This window comes from Arvicola amphibius, chromosome 1, assembly GCF_903992535.2.
Source record: "Arvicola amphibius chromosome 1, mArvAmp1.2, whole genome shotgun sequence".
Lineage (NCBI taxonomy): Eukaryota > Metazoa > Chordata > Mammalia > Rodentia > Cricetidae > Arvicola > Arvicola amphibius.
This window is the reverse complement of record NC_052047.1, coordinates 154,873,417-154,898,760: the sequence shown is the minus strand read 5'-3', so window position 1 is coordinate 154,898,760 and position 25,344 is coordinate 154,873,417. Positions and strand designations below refer to the sequence as shown.

The 25,344-nt window shown below is 41.4% G+C and overlaps 1 protein-coding gene across 6 annotated transcripts; it reads left to right on the top strand.

Moving 5' to 3' along the window:
* The first annotated feature begins 1,985 nt into the window (after positions 1–1,985).
* On the top strand, positions 1,986–24,601 carry LOC119820390 (serine protease FAM111A-like). Of its 6 annotated transcripts, XM_038338694.1 has the most exons (5): positions 14,223–14,472; positions 15,314–15,393; positions 17,131–17,221; positions 18,647–19,568; positions 24,283–24,601. In XM_038338694.1, exons 3-5 carry the CDS (start codon positions 17,180–17,182, stop codon positions 24,354–24,356), a joined length of 1,038 nt encoding a protein of 345 aa, XP_038194622.1. In that variant the 5' UTR covers positions 14,223–14,472; positions 15,314–15,393; positions 17,131–17,179; the 3' UTR covers positions 24,357–24,601. The 6 variants fall into 6 exon arrangements, with proteins under 6 accessions (XP_038194602.1, XP_038194622.1, XP_038194593.1 ...); XM_038338674.1 differs by lacking the exons at positions 14,223–14,472; positions 24,283–24,601 and adding an exon at positions 1,986–2,121 and having other exon boundaries at positions 18,647–22,649; XM_038338665.1 differs by lacking the exon at positions 24,283–24,601 and having other exon boundaries at positions 14,226–14,372; positions 18,647–22,649.
* Positions 24,602–25,344: the final 743 nt, after the last annotated feature.

Below are 25,344 nucleotides of genomic sequence, written 5' to 3'. Positions count from 1 at the left end.
GCCTGGCTTCAGGAAGCTGCGCGTGACCAGGGATTTCCCGCCAGCGGGACAAGGCAGGAAATCCCGGGTAGCAGTGCAATCGGTTGCTGCTGGCAGGAAGTGGATGAGCAAGGAGGAGGAGAAGGAGAACCTAGGGTTTTTCTAGGGGGCAACATCCCTACAGGGGACCAGACTCAGTACTCAAACAGTCAGGAAGAAGCTGCAAATCCTTGGAAAAGACAGATGGGTCTTTTTAAAAATCTTAATTGTTAGACATACAGAGCATTTGTTTATTATTTGTCTGTTATGTGAATTCGTGCACCTGCCATGTGTCACAACTTTCAGAAATTGCTTCTTCCCTACTATGTGGGTCTGTCTCATGGATCGAACTCAGATTATCGCGTTTGACAGTAGATGCTGAGCCTAATAAACCTATCTTCTAGATGTGCATCGTTGAGAGTAAATATTTTCCACCGGTAAAGAAGATTGTGTCCACTCCAGAGATGTACATCTGTTAGTCTGATCTGGAATGTGATGTTAAAAAGGGGGGGGGGGGGGTCCGAAGCCAGCCTGGTTCACAAAACGAGTTCCTTCTATATCAAGGCAACACAGAGAAATTCCTCTGTCTCGAAAAACCAAAAATAAACAAATAGTATAAACAATATATATGTATATCCTATTGTAAGGGAAAGCACAAGCTTCCTCATCAAAACACACATTGATCATATGTTGAAATGGTAACCTTGAAGATCAGGATGGAGTGAGACACTGTGATTAAATCAGCCCTGCTACCACTCACCACTCAAACTGTTCACAGCTCTTTGACACTACAGGCAAAGCTTCAGTAACATGTGCATACAAATATCTTCACATCCTGGCAAGTTTCTCACATGATTTATTTATAAAAAGGGCATTATCTCAGCAAGGAGTGTGCTCTCCCTCCCTCTTTTCCTCCCTCCCTCCCTCCCTCCCTCCCTTCCTCCCTCCCTCCCTCCCAACCTCCCTCCCTCCTTCTCTCTCTCTCTCTGTCTCTCTCTCTCTGTGTCTCTCTCTGTCTCTCTCTGTCTCTCTCTCTCTCTCTCTCTCTCTCTCTCTCTCTCTCTCTCTGTGTGTGTGTGTGTGTGTGTGTGTGTGTGTGTGTGTGTGTGTAGGCAGTGCTCCTGTAGCTGAACTCTTCTTTGTGTAACTTAATATTTCTGAGCAAGTTCACTAGTAAATCGTTTACAGCATCAATCTTACTGCTTCAGGTTTCTCCTGTATCAACAGATCCTCTGTTTGTGAGTGATTTGTGGTCAGCACTTCCTGGTCAGGGGAAAATACCGATTTACTATCTCACCTGCATGAGTGACAGGATACACACACAGAAGGTTAAAACTGTAGAAAGTATTGCCCACCTGTGCCCACATTGCCCATCATGAGATAAGAGTCCATCTGTCAAATAGGGTTAAGGACCCACCTATTCCCCTCCCCCAGGGTCTTGATTCCTCCCTCCACTTAAACTCATAAAAATTCAGCAGATAGCCTTTAGTGTGCATGTGTGTGGGGGTGGGGAGGATGCTGTTAAACGCAGGACAGCCAGGAGGAGCCAGAGGGTGAAAAGGAGGAGTGATATAATTCTATTTCAAATAAAACATTTTTAAAAGAACCATTACAAGGGAAATTGTATAATTATAATCTCAAAAAGTAAGAGGACTTTTTTTAATTTTCAAGAAAACAAACAAAACTTAGGACTCTTGAGCTCCTTATTTGCCGGAGCCTTCTCCAACCCTGTGAGTATATTCCTGACTTTTACTTTCATTATTAATATTATAAATTTATACTTTTACTATTTCCACACCTGTGTCTTGTTCAGTTCTTTGCTTGAGACCAAGAATGCAGACATCCCATCAGTGGACACAGGGAGACAACACCTTGGTACCAAGGATGGCACTGTCTGGGGGTAGTGACATGGTACCTTTGAGAGGTCACACTTTGTGAGTGATCCTTCGGACTTCGCAGGTGTCCCTTGAGGAGGACTGTGGGATGCTGAGCTTTGATGTAAAGATTTTGCTCCATCATCCACTCCTGCAGTGAGGGGCCGCACCCCATCAGTCAACAGGGCTGCTGGATCGTGCACCGGAAACTCAAAACCTGTGAGCTAAAGTAAGCCTTCTGTTCTTGTAAATACATCATCCTGGTGTTTCACTAGAGTGAGCGCAGTCCAGCGGCCATAGGCCTGTGTTACAAAGGCAGTAGCTTCCTGAGTGCTGTGCTTGGTTCAGCGGTGAATTCTGGGCTGTTCTAGACTGATCTTTGGGAAGGCAATTCCCAGCTTTCTATGAACCTAAGGAATTGTTTCCTCTCACCCTTCTGGTAATTCTTTCCTGCTCTATTGCACTCACTCACTGATTAGCAATTAGTTAACATTTCAAGAGCTATCTTCTGAAGACCTAGGCTCTCTGGGCAGATGCAGCTCTCTCTGCTTTGCTGACCTTTCACCTGCAATGCAGCTTCCCGATGCAGGCAAGTTGTGGGCTCTGTCTATTTGCTTCCCACCAAGACATGCCTAGGAATCTGTGCAGTGAGCTAGACAGAGATCGCACTGCGATCGTGTACGATCCAATCGTGTACGATCCTTTTCTTTCTTGGGAATCGTCAGTGACTTTCTTGTGCTCTCTGATGTCCAGTGTTTGGTAACTGTTTTTTCATGGCTCTTGCCTATCTCTGTTTGAACTTTGATTATTAGGGGTAAAAAGGTAAATCATTGTATCATTTCCATCTTGGCCTTAGAACTTAATTATATTTTACTGATATTTGTGAAAATTTCTCTAATTCCTTATGGACTACACTGTTACCTGATTTTTGGTCAGAAGGATGGAAAGAATTGAGCCCATGTCTGCTCTGGCAAGCAAACAGGACATTCTAAATACTCCAAAGAATTATAAGTTATAAATACGGAAGATTCTTTTAAGAATTAACCCAACTGATGCTAATCGTCTGGAAAGAAAACTGCCCCTCAAAAAGTTGTAACTTCTGAGTCATGATACAGCTGAAGATGTGTATGTTATAAGGATGAAAAGAATAACCAACTCTTTGAGGAGGTACATGCCTCGAGACCCTAGAAGCTCTCCTGTGGAAGCAATGGCTTGCTCTTAAGCCTGCCCACTTTTCTTAGTTCTGACTCAGAAACACTCCCCACTTCCCTTTTAGAGGCACAAGACCATCATTTCCTGTGAGCCAGCTTGCCAGAAACTCTAGGCAGAGCATACTCCCGGAGGAACCACACCCAAATGCAGCTGCCAAGGGGCTTCCATTGCTGCCCCAGGGATGTTCTTGACCTCTCACTCAGAAAACATGACTTCCGCTCTTCCTCCTGATCAACGCTGACAGGCTGCAGCTCAATGCCCAGTTTAATTGTTCTGCTTTTTTTTTTTTTTTTACAACACCAAAAAAAAAAAAAAAAAAAAAACCCATGCCATGTCCCGTGTGGGTCTGTGAGTCTGTGTTTAAATTATTTTATCTAGGGGGCTGACACCAGCTCTCAAGAGGCACATTGCATTCCCTGGTAATGTATCCCTATTTTCTTGTGTTGCTTAAAATGAAGTTGAGGCGATCACATAGTATCTGATATGCAAATAATGGTGTATGAGTTAGCAAAGCCAAAGGACTGTAAAGATAACCAGGAAACTGCTGAACAGTACATTTATGAAAAATTTACTTGAAATACACAAAGACAAAAAAAATACAACTAACACTTCCTGAGAAAATGTTTTATGCTTGGGGGGTCATAAATGATTGTTCTTGTGAAGGATGGGCATGATAGAGACTTCTCATGATTTGTTTTATGTTAGTGCTTAAGCCTGGTGGCAGACATACATGTTTATTATCGTTACATAAAATATATGACATGTTATATGTCACATCCGCATGTAGAAATATGTTTCATTGTAAGATTCAAGGGATGCACTGGATGTATTCTGGGCCCACCAGTCTGATGTCCATAACATTTGCAGTGCTTGAAGGCTGTGTCTCTGATTCTCTGCACTGAACTTTAACTCTTCTTGACAGTTAGCCTCTAGTTGGGCCGTCTATATGCACTGATCTTTCCCTCGGGCAAGAACTAGAAATATGGCTCTGACGTCTTTTCTGGAAACTCCAGAACTTTCTGTCTACTCCAGATGATCAATGAGCAATTCTGATTTTTCAAAATATGAAATTCAAACATGAGAGAATATCATTTCTTTTAGACAAGCATGCAAACTTCTGTGTCATAGAAACTACATCCTGTCTGATAAATGTGTATTCAATCATAATACACGCAGACCTCACCATGCACTAAAACGATGTCTGAACTTCTAACTGACACAATGTGGTCCACCCTGAGGTACAATAGAAATGTGATAAATCTAAGTATTTTATTATCCACGCTTTTCACACAACCTTCTTTTTTAAATAAGGTGGTATATGTTTACATTTCCATCATATCATTCACACTAAATGGCATGTGTTTAATGGCTTATTTAAAATGTATTAATAGGGGCTGGAGAGATGGCTCAGTGGTTAAAAGTACTGACTGCTCTTCCAAAGGACCCGGGGGTTCAATTCCCAGCACCCACATGGCAGTTTACAACTGTCTTGTAACTACAGTTCCAGGGATCTGACATCTTCACACCAATGCACATAAAATAAAGCTAAATAAACCATAAAAAATATTTTAAAAAAATAAAAATAAAATGTATTAATATATTTCTAGAATGGAACCCTCTTCATCAGACTGAAATCTCTGTACTCACTGTGCACTATTGGAAAATCGGGTCATGACAAGGGTTTATCTGCTGCAGGCAAATATGGTTTCTCCCTGTTTGGTGAGGACCTGAAGATTGCTCTCCCACCCCCACTCCATCCCACCCCTGGGCGGGGGGAGTTTTGTCCTGTAGTCACCCAAGTTCCCCACTTCCAGGAAATACCAAGCCACAGTGGCTCCCCACTGCTGCAGCAGGCAGAGCTTCAGGACCTAAGGCTTCTCATTCTTAGTAAAGACTGTAAGATAAGAGCTCACTTTCCCTACTGAATGTAAAGCTAATTCTTCCAAGGAGCCTTCAGGCTCTGTGGCCTGAGCTCTTCGGCTTCCAGGGCTGTGTTCTTCTCAAGCTTGGCGGGTCCTATGTACGTCTCGCCGCCCTTTATTCCCACCCCCATTCCCACTTGATTTTAAAACAAAAACAAAGACAAAACAAAACAAAAACAAAAACCGGAAGAGAGAAACCTGGAGAGTAGAAAGCTACACATTGACCCAGTGAGCTGCCTAGTTTGGAAAAAGGGTCCAATTCACCCTCTGAATGTGGCTGACAATTGGGGCTGACTTAGAAGCCAATGATAACGGCACTGGGATTTGTCTCTACTGCACATACTGGCTCTTTGGGATCCTAGTCTATTTGGATGCATACCTTCCTAAGCCTGGATGGAGGAGGGGGAGGGCCTTGGACTTCCCACAGGGCAGGGTACCCTGCCCTCTCTTAGGACTGTAGGGGGAGGGAGAGGGGGAGTGGTGGAGAGGGAGGGAAATGGGAGGAGGGGAAGAAGTGGAAATTTTGAATGGTAATATTTATAAAGTAATAAAAAAGAAAAATAAGGGTGCTATTCATGATGACAAAGCACAGAGGTGGGGGAGAAGAGGCGAGGGGGCCGGAGGGGGGAGGGAATGAGCGCCACTGAGATTTGGATCCGAAGTCCTCTCCTTCCCTCCTCTTTCTCTGGTAGCTCCAGTAATTCCTTTGATCTTCAGAGTGAGTTGCCTAAAAGAAAAGCCCGACTTAAGGTCTCTGCACCTTGCCAAGCATCTCTAGGCGGGATTCCTTCAGCAGGAGTGAAAGACCACCCTACCTATGGCAAGCAGGAGCCAAGTGTAAACCGCTGTTTACAACAGATGTTCCTTTTAGGCGACTTACCGCTTTAGTTCTGGAACAGACCTGGAGTTTGGGGGGAATTAATTGGCGGTGAAATGTGCAAAAAGACAGTGACTTGGTGGAGAGTGGGTGAGAAAGGCCCGTGCACCCGAGTGCTGTTGTTTCTGAACAGGGAGCTGGGGTGCGGTATGCAGTTCTTGTAAAACAAACAGAAACCAAAGTCAAGCTTTTAATTTTGTTTCATTTTATGGGGCTCAAGAGAGAACGTGTTCTCATTTTTTAAAACCGGTGTCTGTAAATCCTATCACTCACTTTATGAAAAACGCCTCAAACTCATTCCCCTGTGTTTGAATGTTGTGTGCAGCAAATATTCATAAATGTGTTTTCTTGACTGCGCTTCATTTCATAATGAAAATACACCTCTTTACTGGTTTCCTTCGCAGACTTGCCCAGCATTTGGGAGAGCTGAGCCATCTACTGGGAGAGCTGATTCGTGCATTAACCCTCACCATAAATGTACTTCCCCAGGAAATTCCATCAGGGAATAGAAGGTTGTAATTTCCTCGAAAACCAGCTACTCTTAACAGAAAATATTTTTAAGTGATTTTTAACCATGTTCTCAATCCCTTCCCTGTCTAAGATATACATATTCCTCACACACACACACACACACACACACACACACACACACACACACACACATAATGAGCTTCTACACAAAGTATTGCAACAATTTAGCTTACAAGGTATTTTTATGTGGCTGAACTTCTCTACAATTTTTATGTTATTATTAACCAGCATGGGTACCATGAGGTTAGCTCTAAGAATGCAGAAAATCTAAGATAAGAAGAGGTTGGTGAGAGAACTAGGAGAGAAAAGGACTGACGTTTTTTAAAAGTGAAAAGTAAATAACCAATTAAACATCTTGACAAAGCACATGTTTTTAAATTTTTCTTTGCTGACAGCAACAATGAAAGGAATAAAATGAAGGAAAAAACCTAACACACCCCTTCTCTAAAGAGGTTTCCTAAGAGGGGGCTTCCTAAGGGCTGATGCCCCTTCCAAGCATTTCTACTGAGGTGGAGGCATCTCATTGGCTAGACGGATTCAAGCCTTTCTAGTGAGGTGGGCACACTCTCATTGGCTAGACTGAGTTTATTTCCGTGAGACTGCTGAAGGTACTTTTATATAAAAGAAAAAACAAACAGACCTGAGTGGAGGCCTGCGCTGGACTCAAGGTGGCTGGTGTGAGCTGTGAGCATTAGAGATAAGTGGCGATCACATGGGACTAGTGGGTGCTCAGTAAGGTGTTCCTGAGCTTAGGGGACTAGCCTTAGCTGCTAGAAGGGATTGGAGACCCTTGAAGCTGGAGGCAGAACTGCCACCAGGACTTCCTTAGTGACTCCATTTTGTGCTTCACCCAACTGCTCCCCTGCCCTGACCAACCCCATCCTGCTGATCAGAACTCTTTCAGACAGTCACAATTTCAGCTTCATGTTTTACAGTACAAAGAAATTGTTTCAATCAGTTGAAACTTCTGTTATCTGGCCACCCCTGGTAGGATGCAATTTTAGGGACTGGCTCTATAAACCCTAACTTTTCATGGTGAAGAGTCCTTTCTGGCATGAGCCTGCTGCCACCTGCAGGAAATAAAAGATTCTTACTGTGACTTTCATTGAGTGGCAGGGAGACTAGCAGCAGCAGGCAACACATGCCGCAATTCCTGGCAGCTTGATTCTGGCAGCAGCAGACAGTGGGTCGCTGGAGCAGCCAGTCCTAGGCAGGGACTGCAGAGGAGACCATGCAGCAGGTCTCCAAAGGTGGCCGGTCCCTGGTGGTTTCCCCTTTGGCGAGGCATGTGGCAGCAGCTGGCAAGAGACAAAATGATAGGCACATCATGCAGAGTGAGGTTAGATATTTATTTAGCGGTTATGCAAGGGAAGGAAGAAGGACCAAGATGGGGAGAGAGAGAAAGACCAGAGAGACAGAAGCTGCCTCTCCAAGAGGAAGGTGGAAAGAGAAGAGGCTAAGGCTGCAAGCAGGAAGGGAGTAGGCGTGGCTTGTCTCTTAAAGAGAAAGAGCATTACAATGCCTTTGTATTAGTTCTATGAGAGTCTGAAGAAATTATCAAGAAGTAAATATTCTGCAGATGAATTCTCTGTTCTTTTCAGCAGTCAATGATTTCTGTAGAATAAAACATGTTTAGAAAGCATAATAAATTCATGTGTAATGGTACAAATTTATAAGCCGAGTGATCAGGAGGGCTAGGCAAAAAGATTGCATTATTTTTTCTTCTTCTTAGACAGATGCATATTTATTTGTTCTTGTACATTTAAAGGATATGTGGGAGCAAGGACAGGTATGTACCATGGTGAGTGTATAGAGGTAACAAGACAGCCTAGTGTTCTACTTTGTTTGAAACAATTACTTGAGGTTCACTTCTTTGTACACTAGGCTAGCTGCCAGAGGAGCTTCTGTCTGTCTTCACCTCTCACCTCACTTTAAGAACACTGTGGTTATACAAGAAAGCACTAGGTCTGCTTATGTGAGCTCTAGAGTTTGAATTCAGGTCTTTAGGAATGTGTGGCAGATTCTTTACCCACTTAGCCAATGCCACACCCCAAATACACTGCTCAAAACCACTTTGGGCTACATAAGAAGATGTCTTTTTAAAAAGTAAAGGTGAGGTGTGTGCTTCAGATATATTAATGCAGGAAGAAACTTGGAGTAGTAAAATTGATGCCATGAATAATTAACTGTGATCTAGAGACACCAAGTAAGACACCATTCACTGCCTAATAACAACCCCTAAAGTCTTCTTAACAGACCCCAGCTGCACCCTCTCTCCTGGGCTCCATATCCTGTCCCACAACTTTGGCAGAGGCTTCTGCTCTCCTGGAGGCCACACCATACTAGGAACTCCAGAGAACAAGCAGGCACTCAGAACCTCAGGGGTCACATAGGTAACTGGAACCCCAGAAGCAACATTGGCACCCAAAACATCAGAGATCATATAGGACCCAAAAACTTCAGTGGAGACACTTTACTGGACCTGATGACTCACTGGTCACCAGAACCCCTGAACACTTAGTCCAGAAGACCAGAGAGGAAACAGAAACCAAGGGGAAAATATCTATATAAAAAGATAAACTCAGAAATCAGCACCTAAGTCTATAATAACCCCAAACCCAGATGACTAGAGGCCAGCACAAGGACACAATCAACAACAGCTAAAGCAACATAACACCACCAAAGCCCAGCAATACTACTACAGCAAGTCCTGGATAATCCAACACAGCTGAAGCACAAGAAAGGGACCTTAAATACAAGCTTATGGAGATGATAGAGACACTTAAAATGAAATGATTAAATCTCTTAAAGAAATTCAGGAAAATACAAACAAGTGAGGGAAATAAATAAACCTGTTCAAGACCTGAAAATAGAAATAGAATCAAGAAAAAAACCCCCACAAACGTATGGAATCCTGGGGATGGAAAATCTAGGGAAGCCAACAAGAACTACAGAGGCAAACATCACCTACAGAATACAAGAGACGAAAGAGAAAATCTCAAGTGTGAAAGATACAATAAAAATGGCTGCATCATCAAATAAAATGTTAAATCTTTGGAGGGATACCTTGCTCAGCCTAGATAGAGTAGGGAGGGCCTTGGACCTTCCCCAAAGTGATGTGCCTTACTCTGTCTGGGAGGGAATATAGTGATGGGTTGGGAGGGGGTTGTAGATGAAATGGGATGAGGAGAGGGCATGGGAACTGAGATTGGTATGTATAATTAAAAGATGTAGTTTGTTTTTCTTATAAAAATAAATAAACCGTTAAACAGAAATCAGTAAATGTAATCCACCATACAAACAAACTAAAAAAAAAACCCACATTATTATCTTCTTAGATGCTAAAAAAGCCTTTGACAAAACCCAACACAGGATGATCAAATGGGTTGAAGACCAAGAAGTAAACTCACGCACCTATAGACACTTGATTTTTTACAAAGAAGCTAAAATTAAATAGTTTTTTTAAAAAGTATGTTCAACGACTTGTGCTGGTTTAACTGGAAGTTGGCAAGTAGAAGAATACACCTAGATCCATATCTATCACCCTACGCAAAACCCAAGTCCAAGTGAATCAAAGACTTCAACATAAAACAGGATACAATGAACCTGAGAGGAGAGAAAATGAGGAATAAACTTGAATGAATTGGCACAGACGACAGCTTCCTGAACAGAACATTGATAGCACAGGCACCAAGATCAACAATTAATAAATGGGACCTCATGAAACTGAAAAGTTTCTGTAAGGCAAAGGACATGGTCAAAATGATGAGATGGAGACCTACAGAAAGGGAAAAGATCTTTACCGATTGTACATCTGACAGAGGTCTGATCTCCAAAATATATAAAGAACAAAAGAAAGGAGTCATCAAAATTCCAAGCAAAACAATTAAAAGATGGGATACAGATCTAAACAGAGAATTCTCAACAGGAATCTCAAAGAGTGCAGTCTCTACTGCACGTACTGGCTTCTTGGGATTCTATTCTCATTGGATATATACCTTGCTCAACCTAGATGTAGTGGGGAGGGCCTTGGACTTTCCACAGGGCAGGGTGTCTTGCCCTCTCTTAAGACTGGAAGGGGGTGGAGGGAAGGGTGTATGGTGGGAGTGGAAGAAGACTGGAAAGAGGGGAAGAAGTGGGAATTTGGATTGTTTTTTTTTTAAAGTAATAAACAATTTTAACAAAAAGAATCAAACATGACTGGCAAAAAATAAATTCAATTAAATGATTCCTAATGATATTCTGCTATACTCAAAGACTTGTGCCTAGCCCGTCTCGTACCAGAGGCCGCACCCAGCAACAGTTGGAAATAGATGCAGAGACCCACAGCCAAACATTAGGCAGAGCTTAGAGAATTCTGAAGAAGAGGGGGTGGGGAAAGGATTGTAGGAGTCAGAGGGATCAAGAAAACAACAAGAAAACCCACAGAATCAACTCACCTGGGCTCATAGGGGCCTCACAGAGCCTGAACTGCCAAGCAGGGAGCCTGCATGGGACTGACCTAGACCCTCTGCATATATGATTCAATTGTGTAGCTTGGTCTACTTGTGGGCCTCCTAACAGTGGACACAGGGGCTATCTCTGACTCTGTTGCCTGCATTGGGACCCTTTCCAACTAGAAGTTTGCCTTATCCGTTCTTACTAGAAGAGGCTGTGCCTATCTCAGTCAACTTGGCATAACTTGGCTGGCTGATATTCCAGAAAAGCCTGCCCTTTGCTAAAGAGAAAGAGGAGGATGGACATAGGTTCAGTTTTAGGGAAGGGTTGAAAGGAGAGGAAAGAGAGGACATTGCGGTCAGGATATAAAAACTAACTAAATAAATAAAAATAAAGACATAAATAAAAAGAAAAAACTTATTAGTAAACTTGGTTAGAAATAGTAAGTTACACAAAGTAGAGTTCAGCTACAGGAGCACTGCCTCCAATATAAATAACTGAAAGGTAAGTAGTGTGCTCGCCACAATGACAGAAACTGTGAGAAAGGAAATTCTGTAGCACAGTTGAAATTGTGTTTGCTGAGAAAGTTTCTGCTAATGTTTATTCACCAAGATTGACCTCCAATTAGGCTCCATTCCCATAACAAAAGGAGGCAATCCTGACTTCCCACAGGCCATTAGGCCCATCCCCATATCAAAGGACTTGACTCTAAGGGGCAGCTCAAGGGGTCACAACAATCTTCTAGTCCTGGCTGCCTTTAAGCCCCCTGTGCTCTCATCAGAAGGTGTGTAATTCTGCCTTGTGAGGAAGATGAACCTAGGGAAAAAATTATTAAAACAAACAAACAATAAAGAAATAAATAAAAATCAAAGAAGCAGAACAAAAATATCAGAACTGGTGTGCTTAAGAAATTACTGTGGCAATGTCTTTGCAGTATAAATCTCTGAACTGCCTAAGTGCCAGACTTGCAGTCTCCTGACTCTGTTTAAATTTTATGTTTTTGGTTTTTCGAGACAGGGTTTCCCTGTAGTTTCTAGAGCCTGACCTGGAACTAGCTCTTGTAGACCAGGCTGGCCTCGAACTCAGAGATCCGCCTGCCTCTGCCTCCCGAGTGCTGGGATTAAAGGCGTGCGCCACCACCACCCGGCTCTCTGTTTAAATTGTTAAGGTCTGACTTGAGATGGGGACCTGAGAGATTTAAGGATGACAGTGTATGTAGGATGTATAAGCCTCAGGTGTACATAGTTAATAGAATCTTCTATTCCAGGCCTGCTCCTCTTTGAGCAGTAGCCAGAGCCAGATCAGCACCATTCAAGAGCTTTGCCTTCATTAATCCCTAACTACATGGTGTGGTTTCTCACTGGGAAGGCAGGTTGTTTCTGTATCAGTACTAACATTTTGATGTGACTCGATTGGCATTTTGTTAGTATGACAAAAGTCCCTTCTTTTGGAGATGGAAAGTCTTAAGGTTAAAGGTCATGATGTCTGTATATGTAATATAGCAAAATAAACAGATAGCAGAGGACCGGAGATGTGGCTCAGCGGGTACAGTGCTCACCCTTCTTCACGAAGCCCAGGGCTTGATCTCCTATACTTGTGAAACACACATGTAGTGGTACGTGCCTCAATCCAGCCAGGTGGAATGACAGGTAAGAGGACCAGAATTTTAAAGACCAAGGCCGCTTTGCCTCTTCCTCCCCATTTCCTCTCCCCTCCCCTATTTTCATCTCTACCAGAAAGTGTTCTTAATGGAAGCTCTCCCAAGTGCACTCTCTGGTTTTGCGTGGCCGTGAGTAAGAGTTTAACCTCTTTAGAATTCCCAGCTCTTAATGGGTAAAGGAGGATTATGGATGCCATCTTTTAGGACTGAACAAACTATGTGAGGATATTTGTATGAAAAGCACTTAAAACATGATGTAGCATAGCATATACCTACTCTATTCATTTGTGGATTATGTATTCGTTAAAAGATTTATTATTGGGCTGGAGAGATGGCTCAGAGGTTAAGAGCGCTGGCTGCTCTTCCAGAGGTCTTGCGTTCAATTCCCAGCAAAGACATGGTGGCTCACAACCATCTGTACTGAGATCTGGTGCCCTCCTCTGGCGTGCGGGCATATATCAACGCAGAATGTTGTATAGGTTATAAATAAATAAATCTTAAAAAAGATTTATTATTAGTTCCATGACAATTCTGTAACTGATGTCCTATCCCAGGCATTGTTGAGAGGGTGAGGTATTGAACACAGGTGCTCCTCCTCTCTCAGTGGTCTTTGCTTTTCTAGCGGTTTTCAGCACTGTTAAAGCTTTGAATATTTTGTTTAAATTGTTCATTTGTTTGAAAGATACAGAGAAAATATTTCTTCAAACAAAACTCAGTTAGTAACGCAGGTTCCTAACTATTATTTTAGATCAAGTTTCTGGAGTTCTTTCTGATATCTTTTTATAAATCTTCTTGCACATTTTACCTAACTGCTTTTCTACTTCTTTCCCTGGACTTTACCATCCTTCTCCTCCATCTGAAAGGAGGTCCAGATCTTTGCATCAAATTGAGTAGAATATGTTTGGAATTCCTCAACTGCAAGTTCCTTCACAAGGAACTCATGTTTGCATCTGAATTCTATCTCTGTTCCGAGCTGAGGGCTTGGGCACATCAGCTCCTTAGCCAGAGATCCTTTCACTTAAGGCAAAATCTACTTAAGACCCGCTTCCCAAGGCAGCTGTGGAAGTTAGCAATCAGAGATAATCTCTGGTAAGAATTTGACACAATATTTTCTTGAGGTGTGTCTATAAATACTTTTGATGTTATAACCACAGAAGGCTCGGTCCTCCTGTGTTCTGAGTCACATAGTTCTTCTTGCTCAGACACTGCCTTCTTGCATTATGGGAATATTAGATACGCTGAAACATTCTCGAACACTTTTATTCTTCCTGTTTTTGGTAGATGGATATGGGAAATGCAGCTGTTAAACAATTTCATCTATATTAAAGAAGCATTTAATTTTAAAATTACTATACTCTTTGGAACAATTACAAGAAAGAGCTACATAAACCGATGTACGTTCTGAAAATCGATTCGTGCCAAGGGCATTGGGTCTGTCACCTTGCCCTTGTTGGAGTTGTTGGCACCTGAGTTTGTCCTAACTCTCAATCTTCCCACGCCTTTGGTGAGCCTCCGTGGAGCCCCTGCCGCAGCGGGCAGCAGATGGCGCTGCAGAACCCGGAGTCTGTGCTTCTCTGGCCTTGCCCTGGTGGTTAGTCAGGGCTCAGCTTCCAACCTCCACCCGGATGTAGGTGTTTCCCAAGGGCCCAGCTTTTCCCGCGTTTTCAAGCCCCGCCAGTCAGATCTTTTTGAGACAATTCTAACCCCCTCCCGAAAGAGAAACCCGAGAAGTAGAAATCCTTTCAAACTGGCTTGTGATTGGCTCCGGGGAGGCTGTGTTTACGTCACAAGCTGCTAACTCTGTAAAAGACCAATCCAAGACTTTTCTTTCAGTCTCTTGGGTAAGAGCTGTCTGTTATTTAGGCGCACTTTTGTTCTGGCAGAGAGCCATTTCTGTGACTGGCAAAAAACATTCTGCCGCGACAGAAGAGCGAGTGCTAGGTGAGTTTGTAGGGAGATCAGCTCTTGTGAGGGCTTACCCCTCACTTCCGGGTCGACCTGAAGCCTGGTAGGACTTGCGGGCAGTGGATTGATGCAGAAAAACCGCAAGCATTTTTAGATGAGAAAGGGTTGGGAGAAGAGTGAACTCGGTTCCATTTGGGTGGTGTCTGCAGTTGTTGGGAGAGGAAAAGAACAACAACAACAACAACAACAACAAAAGATTTTAATGTTTCTGTTTTTTGGTTTTCAATGCTCAAGGAAGAATACCTCTAGTTTAAAAAACTGGTGTCTGTAGTAGCCACTGTTCTTTTTCTGAAAATGCCTCCTTAAATGAACTAACCCGTGTCTGATTGTGTGCTGCAAACAGGCAAGAATGTGGTTTCCTGTCTGTGCTTCTCTCCAGCATAAAAATGTAGGGAGTAACAGACAGACACTGACTTCCTCTCTCAGGCTTGTTCAGCGTGCTCAGGTGGTGGAGCCACATGTGCTGACTTAGTGTGCCCCAGTTAACCTGACTCTGAGTTAGCTATGTTACCCGTTTCCATCACCATAAATTCACCAAGGTAGGAATGTTCTTTTATTTCAGTAGCTTTCTCAAGGAAAATATCAAAGGTATTTATTTGTAGTCCTGGTCCCAAATATCTGGGTTTGGTATACTCAACCAATCCTGATCTGTTACAAATACCCTTACCTCCACATTACAGCCTGAGTTAGACCAGAGTTTAGAATACCAGATCTATTTGCCTTTCCTCAACCTTGCTCTTCTCCTTCAGCATGAACAAACATTTGTTAAGTAACTATTGCCTCAGTAGCGATAAGTTTAGCTTGGTTTTATCAACAGGTTTCTGGAGGCCACGTTGGACATTATCAATCTCCAGCTAGAACCTGTGTGTTTCTCTGTTTCTTCAGCCTTCTGTACAGGTACTGTCTGACTGCAAAGGTGAGAAAGGCATTATTATGTTAGATTTTCAGTGTGTTTTATTGCATGTCACAAATTCTTAATTTATTTTATAGGTAATGGTACCTTTTAATAAATTCTTATATTATCAGATTTTGAAACGTTTGGATGCTTTTTTATTTTTTATTATTTTTTATTAAGTTATAAAATTTTTACAAATTTTCATGGATGTTTGTTTTTTAAAAAATTATCCGAGGCCATCCCAGACAGCACAGGAACCCTTGTCTTACAAAATTTGAGGCCAGAGAAACCCTGTCTCGAAAAACAAAACAAAACAAATAAAAAACAAAACAAAAAAATTGTAAAGGTGGTATGAGTACCACAACTGTGTTAATATTTAATGTGAATAAACTGGCATTGTTATTATGAGGAAATATTCCTGAACTTTTAGAGATGGAAAGTGACACAGGGTGAAAATGTCACAGTGCCTCTAAGTGTCATCTAATAAAATTAAAAGGCAGTGTGGGGCTCGGAGGTCGTTCCACTGGTGGAATGCGTGAAGCCTTGGGTTGGATTCTAAGGATCACACAAACCTGACATGGCAGCACATAATTGAGATGCTAGCACTCAGGCAAAAAAAAAAAAAAATGAGATGTTCAGTTTTCAAGGCCAGTCTTAGCTACAGGAGACATTTTCTGAGGAGGAAAAAAAAGAACAATTATTAACGATGGGTGTGATACTTGGAAATTCACTTGACTGGTTCTTTCCTCTGTCTCTTGTTCTTTCTGCTCTTTCTGTTTTTGTTAGAAAACATTCACAGTAAAGCTCTCCAAAGTGTATTCTTTGGAGTTTCTGTCCTGAGAGAAAGTTTAACTCCTTTGGAATTTCATGTTCTTCCTGGGTGAAATAAGGCCGACAACACCAATTCCTCGTGCTTGAAAGAGTTAGTTTGTTTCAAAGATTCCTTTTCTTTTAGAGACAGCACAGGGAAAGGTAGATGTAAAAACATACTTCTTCACTCTCACACACACACACACACATGTACACACATGCACACGCATGCACACACACACGCACCTATACACATACTCCAAAAAACAAAATAACAAACAAACAACACCTCCGCCATTAAAGCAAACAAGCAAACTCTAAAGTAGAAATTATGTGTCCTGAGTATCATCTTGGATAACTTTCAAGATTTCTTTTCCATCTGTTCTTCTAAATTTCTTTTGCTCTCAGGGCACTACCCATTTTCTTCCCACCTGTACCATGTATTTTAACCATCCTCCCATGTCCACTCTAAGTGAAGACCAGATTTTAACATCAGGGTGAATTAAAACACTCTTTTAAGTTCCCCAGTTGCAATCCTTGTTGGAATTAATATCAACTCTTGGTTTGTCTATCTGCTTCAAGCAGTGAGCACATTACCGTCCTTGTCAAAGACATACCAACTCCCTCAAATTCTCGCTAGAACCTGCTGTCCATAGCAGCGATGGGGGTTAGCAGTTAGACATAGTTGATGCTGTGTCTGCTCTGGTTCCTGACACGTGGCACCTTGATTTGATTTCTGGGGGGACTCTGCTGGATGGATAAACTCTTGGCTATGAAGTGATCACCCTGTGAGAAGCAAGACTGAACAGAGGGGGAAGGTGTGATGTGGGACCTCAGAAAATATTCCCCTCTATACATCACCTATGAATATAGTGATATGGCTTGAAACCATTTTGAAATTAGCAATTCATCTGAGTTATCTGTTTCAGGTCTAGTCCATCTGGTGTTAGAGGCATACCTCACAGAACATCCTAGTTCATGCAAAGAAAAAGCATGGAAATCCTGCGCTACTTTTCTCAGGTATGTCTATAAATACTGCACATCCATAGCAGACGTAGCAATCCTTGATCCTCAGTCACAAGGTTCTCCCTGCCAGGAAACTATCTGACTGTGAATTGGGAGTATTACATACTCTACTTCGTATCCATTTGCTTCTTTCTAGCTTGGCAGATGGGACTGGGGAAGGAATTATAAAACAAATGGAATCCATATCAAAGTACCCTTCATTGAAAAAAATACTGCCTGGTGCAATGAGGGAGGAAAAGATAAAATAAATTATGTAAGATTAAACTGGGAAAAAGCCAAATGGGTGTAGTTCCCTGGCGTGGAAGCTTCTTTCTGAGTGTGACTTAATCCTACGAATGTTTACCTGGATAGTACTTTGTAGTTTATGAAATGACTGTGTCATTCATCGTTACTATAACCCTGTTAGGCATGTGAGAAGTATTTTCTTACAGAATCTCTGCTTCATGTGTAGGCTCCCTGAGGTGCTCTCCAGACTGAGTACCTTGGCTGTACAGGGCTCCCTGAACTGACTAAGAAGGGTGAGAATTGTCAGACATTTGAGATGCTCCTTCAAAGGCATCAACTCATTTTCATTATTCCAGGTTCTCAAAAACTAGAAGATCCAAACACCTAGATGTCCACGAAAAGGTTAAATCTGTTTCTGCCGCCCCCACCCCTAGCTCTGTGGTTATAAACAAGCTAATAACCATAACCACATGCACAATCCCCTGTTCTCTTTCTTAAGTATCAGGCTAGGCATGATGGCACATGCCTGTAATCTCAGGACTCTGAATAGAGAAGGAAGGGGATCTTAAGTTTAGGGCAGTCTGGGCTACAGTGTCTCAACACTCAAAACAGAACTCTTGGATAAAGTATCTACGGTCTCTGCCATGGCTGAGGGAATGAGAGCACCTGAAGTACAGACCTAAGCACCTGATTGAGGTGCCTGGAATGTGTAAAGAGAACTGGCTCCACACCACCGTCCTTTGCCCTCCACATGAGTGGCCCGGTATGCTTCAGGCCTGCACTCTCACTGACAAACACTCATGGTGCTTTTAGGAGTCTCTGGTGAATTGTCAAAAGTGTATCTCAGTTCTTTCTATTGTGAATTTGAGACCAACCTGGGCTACAGATCTAAGTCCACAGTAGCCTTGGTTATTCAATAAGACTTTTGTTTCAGTTCTGTGCAAGCATGTGCAAAGAAATTACAAAAGAGTTCTAAACACTTTTTTATGTTTAAAAATTTTAATCTATTGTTTAAAATAATAAACAAATTATAAATAAAATGCTTTCTATTGAACCTGGTAGATTTTGAGACATCTAGATGAGTTCTGCTCATTCTGCTTGCTTATTAAGAACATATGGCACAAACTGTACAAAAATATCACAGGAATACCATTGTAGTCACAGTTTTCTAAAGTGTTTATCATTTCTCTTCAGGTCCCCAAGGAGCAGAATGAGCCCATCATTTCTCAAAGGAAAATGGAATGTAGAAAAAGACCAAAGGAGGTGATCAAAAATCAGGACCAAAGATCACACTGGGAACAAAAACCCCCACAAGTTCAGAACTCTTTCCAAAATACAATTACCATCACCTTTGGTATAAACCATGCAATCTGTGAGGTCTCAGATAAGGGGACAGGTAACTTATATGAGGCACTGAAAATCCTTGACCTTGTCAAAAGAGAGATAGAAAAACAGCCAGGCAAAGAAATGCTGGTGTGTGGCAAAGAAGGAATAGAAGGGCACATAAACCTCGGTATGCCCCTCCGTTGTTTTCCACAAGGCAGCCATGTGATCATTACATTTTCCAAAACTGAAAGTGAGGAGAAAGAAGACAATGAATTGTGTGGGCGCTTTGACCAGTCATCTGCTGAGTGTGTTGTATTTTACATTCATGCAGTCGGGAATGGGGAGCAAAGGATTCTGAGGTGCAGGGAACTTCACGAGGAGGGCACCAAACTCTGTGTCTATGGCTTCAAGGGAGAGACCATCAAGACCACTCTGAGGAAGGATGGCAGGTTTCTCTCCTTTGTAGAGAGTGACCATTGGAAACTTATTAACAATGACACCATCGTAGCAAACAGCCAGCCAGTTGATGTGTTAGAAGGCAAACTCTTTCAGATTGATGTTGAGAGAAAGGAGAGCCCTTGGGTGGCAGTGGCAACTCAGAAATCTGAGTTAGAGGACAGAAACTTCACTATATTAAAAGAATACATTGTGAATTTGTACCCCACATTGAGAAGAGAACGGGAAGTACTGAGAACATACATCAAGGAAGTGAGTGAGAAAAGAGAGAATACTTCCTTACTCAAAGCACATAGAGAAAACTTCAGGAAGCTGACCCAAAGCTCCATCCCAGGTAAAGTCCTCAAACTTCTATCCCAGCTCAGTGACTCAGTTGGGTTCATAGTTTGGAACAACAATGGAAACAGGGGTAGTGCTACTTGCTTCCTTTTTAAAGGGCTGTACATTTTCACTTGTCGACATGTAATAGATGACATAGTAGGAGAAGGCATAGAGCCGAGCAAGTGGGCAGATATAATTGGGCAGTGTATGAGAGTGACGTTTGATTTTCAAGTGTTCCCTGTCAAAGAAGACAGCTATCATTTTGTTGAACCTTGGTTTGAGGTGTCTGATGTCACTCTTGACTATGCTGTCCTGAAACTGAAGGAAAGAGGACAGCACATCCCTACAGGACTCGGTAATGGAACACCTTCTGAATCACTTAGTGGATTTCTATTTATGATCGGTCATCCAGATGGAAAATATAAGGTTGTTGATGGTTGTACTGTGATGCCTGAAAGCAAGCGAAGAAGGAAATGTGAGGATAATCGTGGAAGAGAAGCAGTGGGTAGCAGGGATCCTATGCAGTATATCTATATGTACACCCAAAGAAGTTTTCAGGAAAAAGTCCATGAACCTGGTGTGGTTTCCTTGGATAACACTTTTTATTGTGGGTCTTCGGGATCTCCTGTATTCGATTCTAAAGGGTCACTAATAGCCATGCACACTGCTGGCTTCAGTTGTGAGTATGAAAGTGGGGTTTCCAGTATCATCGAGTTGGGATCTTCAATGAAACACATCCTTGATGATATTAAGCAAAAACATGAAAAATGGTACAATGAAATTTGTGTATTCAACAGGATGTAGTCCAGAAGACTCAGGACTGAGAATTCACGCAGTTTCCTATTTGCTGAAGGAAGTCCTACAGCCAGTGGTTACCTGCCCACTGGGGCATTGCCTCCTGTACTATATAAGCCAATGTAGAGCATGCCTCTGCTCCCTTTTTCTGGCTGTGGGATTCAGTTTCTGTTCTCCTTTCAAGCAGAGGATTCTGATTTGTGAGTCTACCCCTAAATAGATAACCATCTATTTCTGAATTCTGAGCTAGTGTGGGATTTTTTTTAAATCATCCTTCTTTACCTATTGTTAAAGCAGTTACCTCTGCATTGTTTTTCTGTAGGCAATGATAATATATTTTTGGGGGCTTTTAGATGGTGATTTTCCTTTCATAAACAATTGATGTTTTAGTCTATGTCCTATATATACCATGCATTTTTGATTGTAAACAATTTTTCAGTGTATTCTGATCACGGTTTCACCTCCCTCAACCCCTCCAGGATAATCCCCATCTTCCCACCCACCCAAATCCACACCATATATTTTTTCTTTCTCCTATAAGAAAACAAGCAGGCATCTAAAAAGATAAATGAAACAAAACAAAAAAACCCAGAATTGGAACAAAGAGACAGAAAAGAAAGCCAAAGTAAAAGGAAAAGAAACACACAGAGACACAGAAACACATATATTCACACACAAAGAAATAATGTAGAAAATATACAACTGCTAACACCAACCTATAAGCAAATAACATACCATATTTGTCAGTCTGGGTGAGATTTAACTAACTGAGGATGATTTTGTTCTAGCTCTGTTCACTTCCCTGCAAATATTATCATTTGATGGTCGTTTTCTTTTTTCTTTTTGTCAACATCAAGCATGATAGCAGTTTTATTCTTGTTTTAATGTTATGATAGATAGCTTAAAATTTTTTATTCTGAAAGAGCACAGCTACAGAAAATTGGACAAAGTGTAGATATGATACTCTGATTCCTGATCGCACAGAACAGTGTCATCTCTCTCCCATTTGAGGGTCTTTTTCACTGCTCAGTAATATTCCACTTTCTTCCTCCACTTAACTGCTGATGGACACCTAGGCTGTTTCCACCTGAATGCTGTTGATCAAGTGTCTCTGTAGTCGGATGCAGAATCCTTTCGGTATATTCCCAGGAGTGGTGTAGCCAGATCCTGAGGTAGACCTATTCCCAGCTTCCTGGGGATCCTTCACACTGTTTTTCCTTAGTGCCTGTACAAGTTTGCACTCTCACTAGCAATGTATGAGTGCTTCCCTTACATCACACCTTCAGTATGAGCTAGTTCTTATTTTATTGATCTTAGCCATTCTGACTGGTGTAAGATGATATCTCAAAGAATTTTGATTTGCATTTCCTTGATGACTGTTGGCCAATTGTATGTCATCTTTTGAGAATGCTCCATTTAGATCTGTACTCCATTTAAATGGGTTATCTGCTTTCTTGATAAACATGCTTTTTTAGTTTTTAATTTATGTGTGTGTGTGTGTGTGTGTGTGTGTGTGTGTGTGTGTGTGTGTGTATTTATCCCTCTATTGGATATGGTTGGTAAAATCATTTCCCATTCTGTAGTCCACCACTTTGTGATGTGGGATTCCCCTCTGTATGCTGTGAATATGATCGGTTAATAAAGAATCTGTCTTGGGCCTGGCAGGGCAGAATAGAGGTAGGCAGGGTAAACTAAAATGAATGCTGGGAGAAAGAAGGTGGAGTCAATGAGATACTATGTACTTGCTGCTGGGAACTGACATGCATAGGAAACTTGCCTGTAAGCTACAGCCACATGGCGATACACAGATTAATAGAAATAGGTTAAATTAAGATGTAAGAGTTAGCCAATAGAAAGCTAGAGCTAATGGGCCAAGCAATGATTTAATTAATAGAGCTTCTGTGTGGTTATTTCGGGGCTTAGCAGCTGGGAACAAACAAGAGTTCTCTTACAACCACTTTGTCCAAATGATGGTGTTCTTTGCCATATAGAAGCTTTCACATTTAATAAGTTTCAATTTATTAATTATTTTTCTTAATGCCTTTGCTATCACTGTCCTGTTCAGGAAATCTTTCCTTATGCTAATGAACAAGGGTATTCCCCACTTCCTTTTCTATTAGTCTCAGGGTCTTTGACTTTATGTTGAAATGGTTGATCCATTTGAAGTTGAATTTTTTTTCAGAGTGATAAATATGGATCTCTTTGCATTCTTCTACATAGAGATATCCTGTATGACTAGCAGTATTTGTTGACAATGCTATCTTTTCAGGTGATGATTAATAAAAACGCTAAAGACGTCTGTGTTTTGTTGTTTTGATGAAATATATCAATACTATTGAGTAAATACCAATTAACAGAAGTGATCGATGGATTCAATTCTAAAACAATACTTAGATTTGCAAAAATCTTCCAAAATTCCTTTCAAAGTACCTACAATTTTGCATTACTTATTCTAAACAAGAGACATACTATTCCAAACCCCTCCCTAAATCTCATATTAACTTCCAGGTTGTGGTTTGTGTTATTGATTTGGACTTGAGGTATATTAACTGGGATGTCCAGAATTCTTCATTGATTACCAGGTTATGTTTTTAAAGAAATCGAGGATGTTTGGGGCGATTTGGAATGTAATAGAGCTGCTATATATAGTGTAGGAACTAGGGGCTCTTTGAGGAGGAGAGTGATAGAAGATATTTGTAAACTTCAGCTAGAGAGTATCAGCCTAAACCTGCAGAAGAGGGAGAAAAGTCCCTGAGAGAAGTGGAGAAGTCTAAGGAGTTTCTGTGGCTTCCTACCATGACACTGGCCACTTACAGAGAGATCACAACTACATTACTTATAAGTAAGATATTGTAATGCCCTGTCTAATGTCCATGACCTTCAGAATAAGAATGTCCACCATCAGGTTTCCACCTTCCAAGATGCCCATACATGTTTTCATTGGCAAATGTTAGCCCAGAAAATATAGGAGTGTGGGGGGAAAAGTTCTTGGCCCTGTCAGGCAGTAGCAATACTACTGCTTGTAGATAAGGAGCCCCCATGTGTTACATACACACATATACATAATCACAAGTTATTGATTTCAACATGCTGGTGATAGAGATTATAATGTATCTTCCAACTTCACTAACCACTCATGCCAAACCATTTGTGAATTCTTTATCCCACAAGTAATGCTCTAAAAAAGATCCAACTGTCAGTGTTTCTGTCAATCTGAAATGGGTGACTTTCAAGTGCCCTCTTTAATATGATGATGTCATCATAGAAAAGCCTGCCTAAGAGTTTCATATTAAAATTGGGCACAGGTATGAAATTTTCATTTTTTTCTGCAATAAACTCCCATGTTTCCACTGATGCTTGTATTCTATCTAGAAATTCCAAGTTACCTGAAGAAATTTGTACAATCTCTTGATTCATTTTATTAATGAGTCTATATTTTGAGACTGGATTTCAGGTATTTCAGGCTAACTTCAATCAATCTATCTATCTATCTGTATCTATCTATCTATCTAATATATATATATATATATACATATATATATATATATATTGCCATGGTTAACTTTGAATTGTCTTTTGTCTTTGCATTTGTGCAAGAGTACCTGTGTCTGTGTGGCATGTGTATATATCTTTGGTTTGTGCCTAGGTACATAATTGATCATATATGTCTTTGTGGGTAAACAAGATGTGTTGTGAGTGTGCAAAAGCCATAAACCAACATCAGGTCTCTCATACATCCATTCTTTGCCTTAGTTTTTGAGACAGTTTCTCTCCTAGGACCTGCAGATTACTGATTTGGCCAGGCTGACTGTCCAGCAAGCCCTAGGATTGTCCTCTTTGGCCTCCTCTGTAGTAGAATTACAGGCAACATAGGGATCAACTGGGTTTTTCTGCTTACTAATTATCCAATTCTGGTGTGAATGCTCATGCAGCGAACACTTTATGGACTGAGACATTTCTCCCATCATGGAACTCCTGCTCCTCTCTCAAGTTCTTGAAGTTCTGACCCATCTGCCTCCCTCTGGCAAGTGCAGGGATTACAGGAATATGCCATTCCATCAGGTCAATAAGGGGCCAGGAACCAAATTCAAAGCATGCTAGGTAAGCATTCTACCAAATGGACTTTATACTCAGCTCTCTAAAGGCTGTATTTATTCATTTATTTTATGAAAACCAAATTTCTTCATGACATTTGCATGTCATGAAGTTTTGGTTTATTCAGCCTACCATCCATTCATCTCTCCACCCATCTTACTTCATCCCTGTCCTACTCCCAGAATTCCTCCTTCTTCTTTGATGCCATGCTTTCCGATGATCTCTTTGACCATCTCCTCAAAGCTTTTGCAGATCTTCTCTGTCCCTCTTCTCAAGGGCCCCTTTCTAGTTCCTGCCTCGAACCATGTTCACTTCCACCCAAACTCACATCCAAATACTTTCAATGTGGGCTTTTGCTCAGTTCTCATTTCTGCAATCATTCTTTCCAAAATATTCATTCTATTTCCCATGGTGTTTGTCATAAGTTCTTCTCTAAGTGTTAAAGAATAACAGAAATTTTGAATTCAGATTTTGAAAATTACCAATCTGTACATAGCATGACTCAAAAAATCTTAATTATGACTTAAAAAAGAATATAATATATTGGTGATAGGATGTGCACTGTCATAGATACTTAAAATGGGATTATTTAGTCCTCATATATGTGAAACTCAGAGTCCAATCCTTTCTTTGAAAAAAGATGGATGTGTGGGGCTGGAGAGATGGCTCAGAGGTTAAGGGCACTGGCTGCTCTTCCAGATGTCCTGAGTTCAATTCCCAGCAACCAGATGGTGGCTCACAACCATCTGTACTGACATCTGGCGCCCTCCTCTGGTATGTGGGCATACATCAAGGCAGATGTTGTATATATAATAAATAAATAAATCTTAAAAAAGATGGATGTGTGATCAGGAAGCAATCTGACAACCATGTCAATGGGTCAGAGAGAATGCTTTGCT

What these genes read in the sequence shown, in the direction of transcription:
- LOC119820390 (XM_038338674.1), top strand. Translation starts at nt 17,180, where the DNA reads ATGCAAAGAAAAAGCATGGAAATCCTGCGCTACTTTTCTCAG. An exon ending in TCCTGCGCTACTTTTCTCAG is followed by an intron (nt 17,222 to 18,646) that starts GTATGTCTATAA and finishes ATTTCTCTTCAG; the next exon opens with GTCCCCAAGGAGCAGAATGA.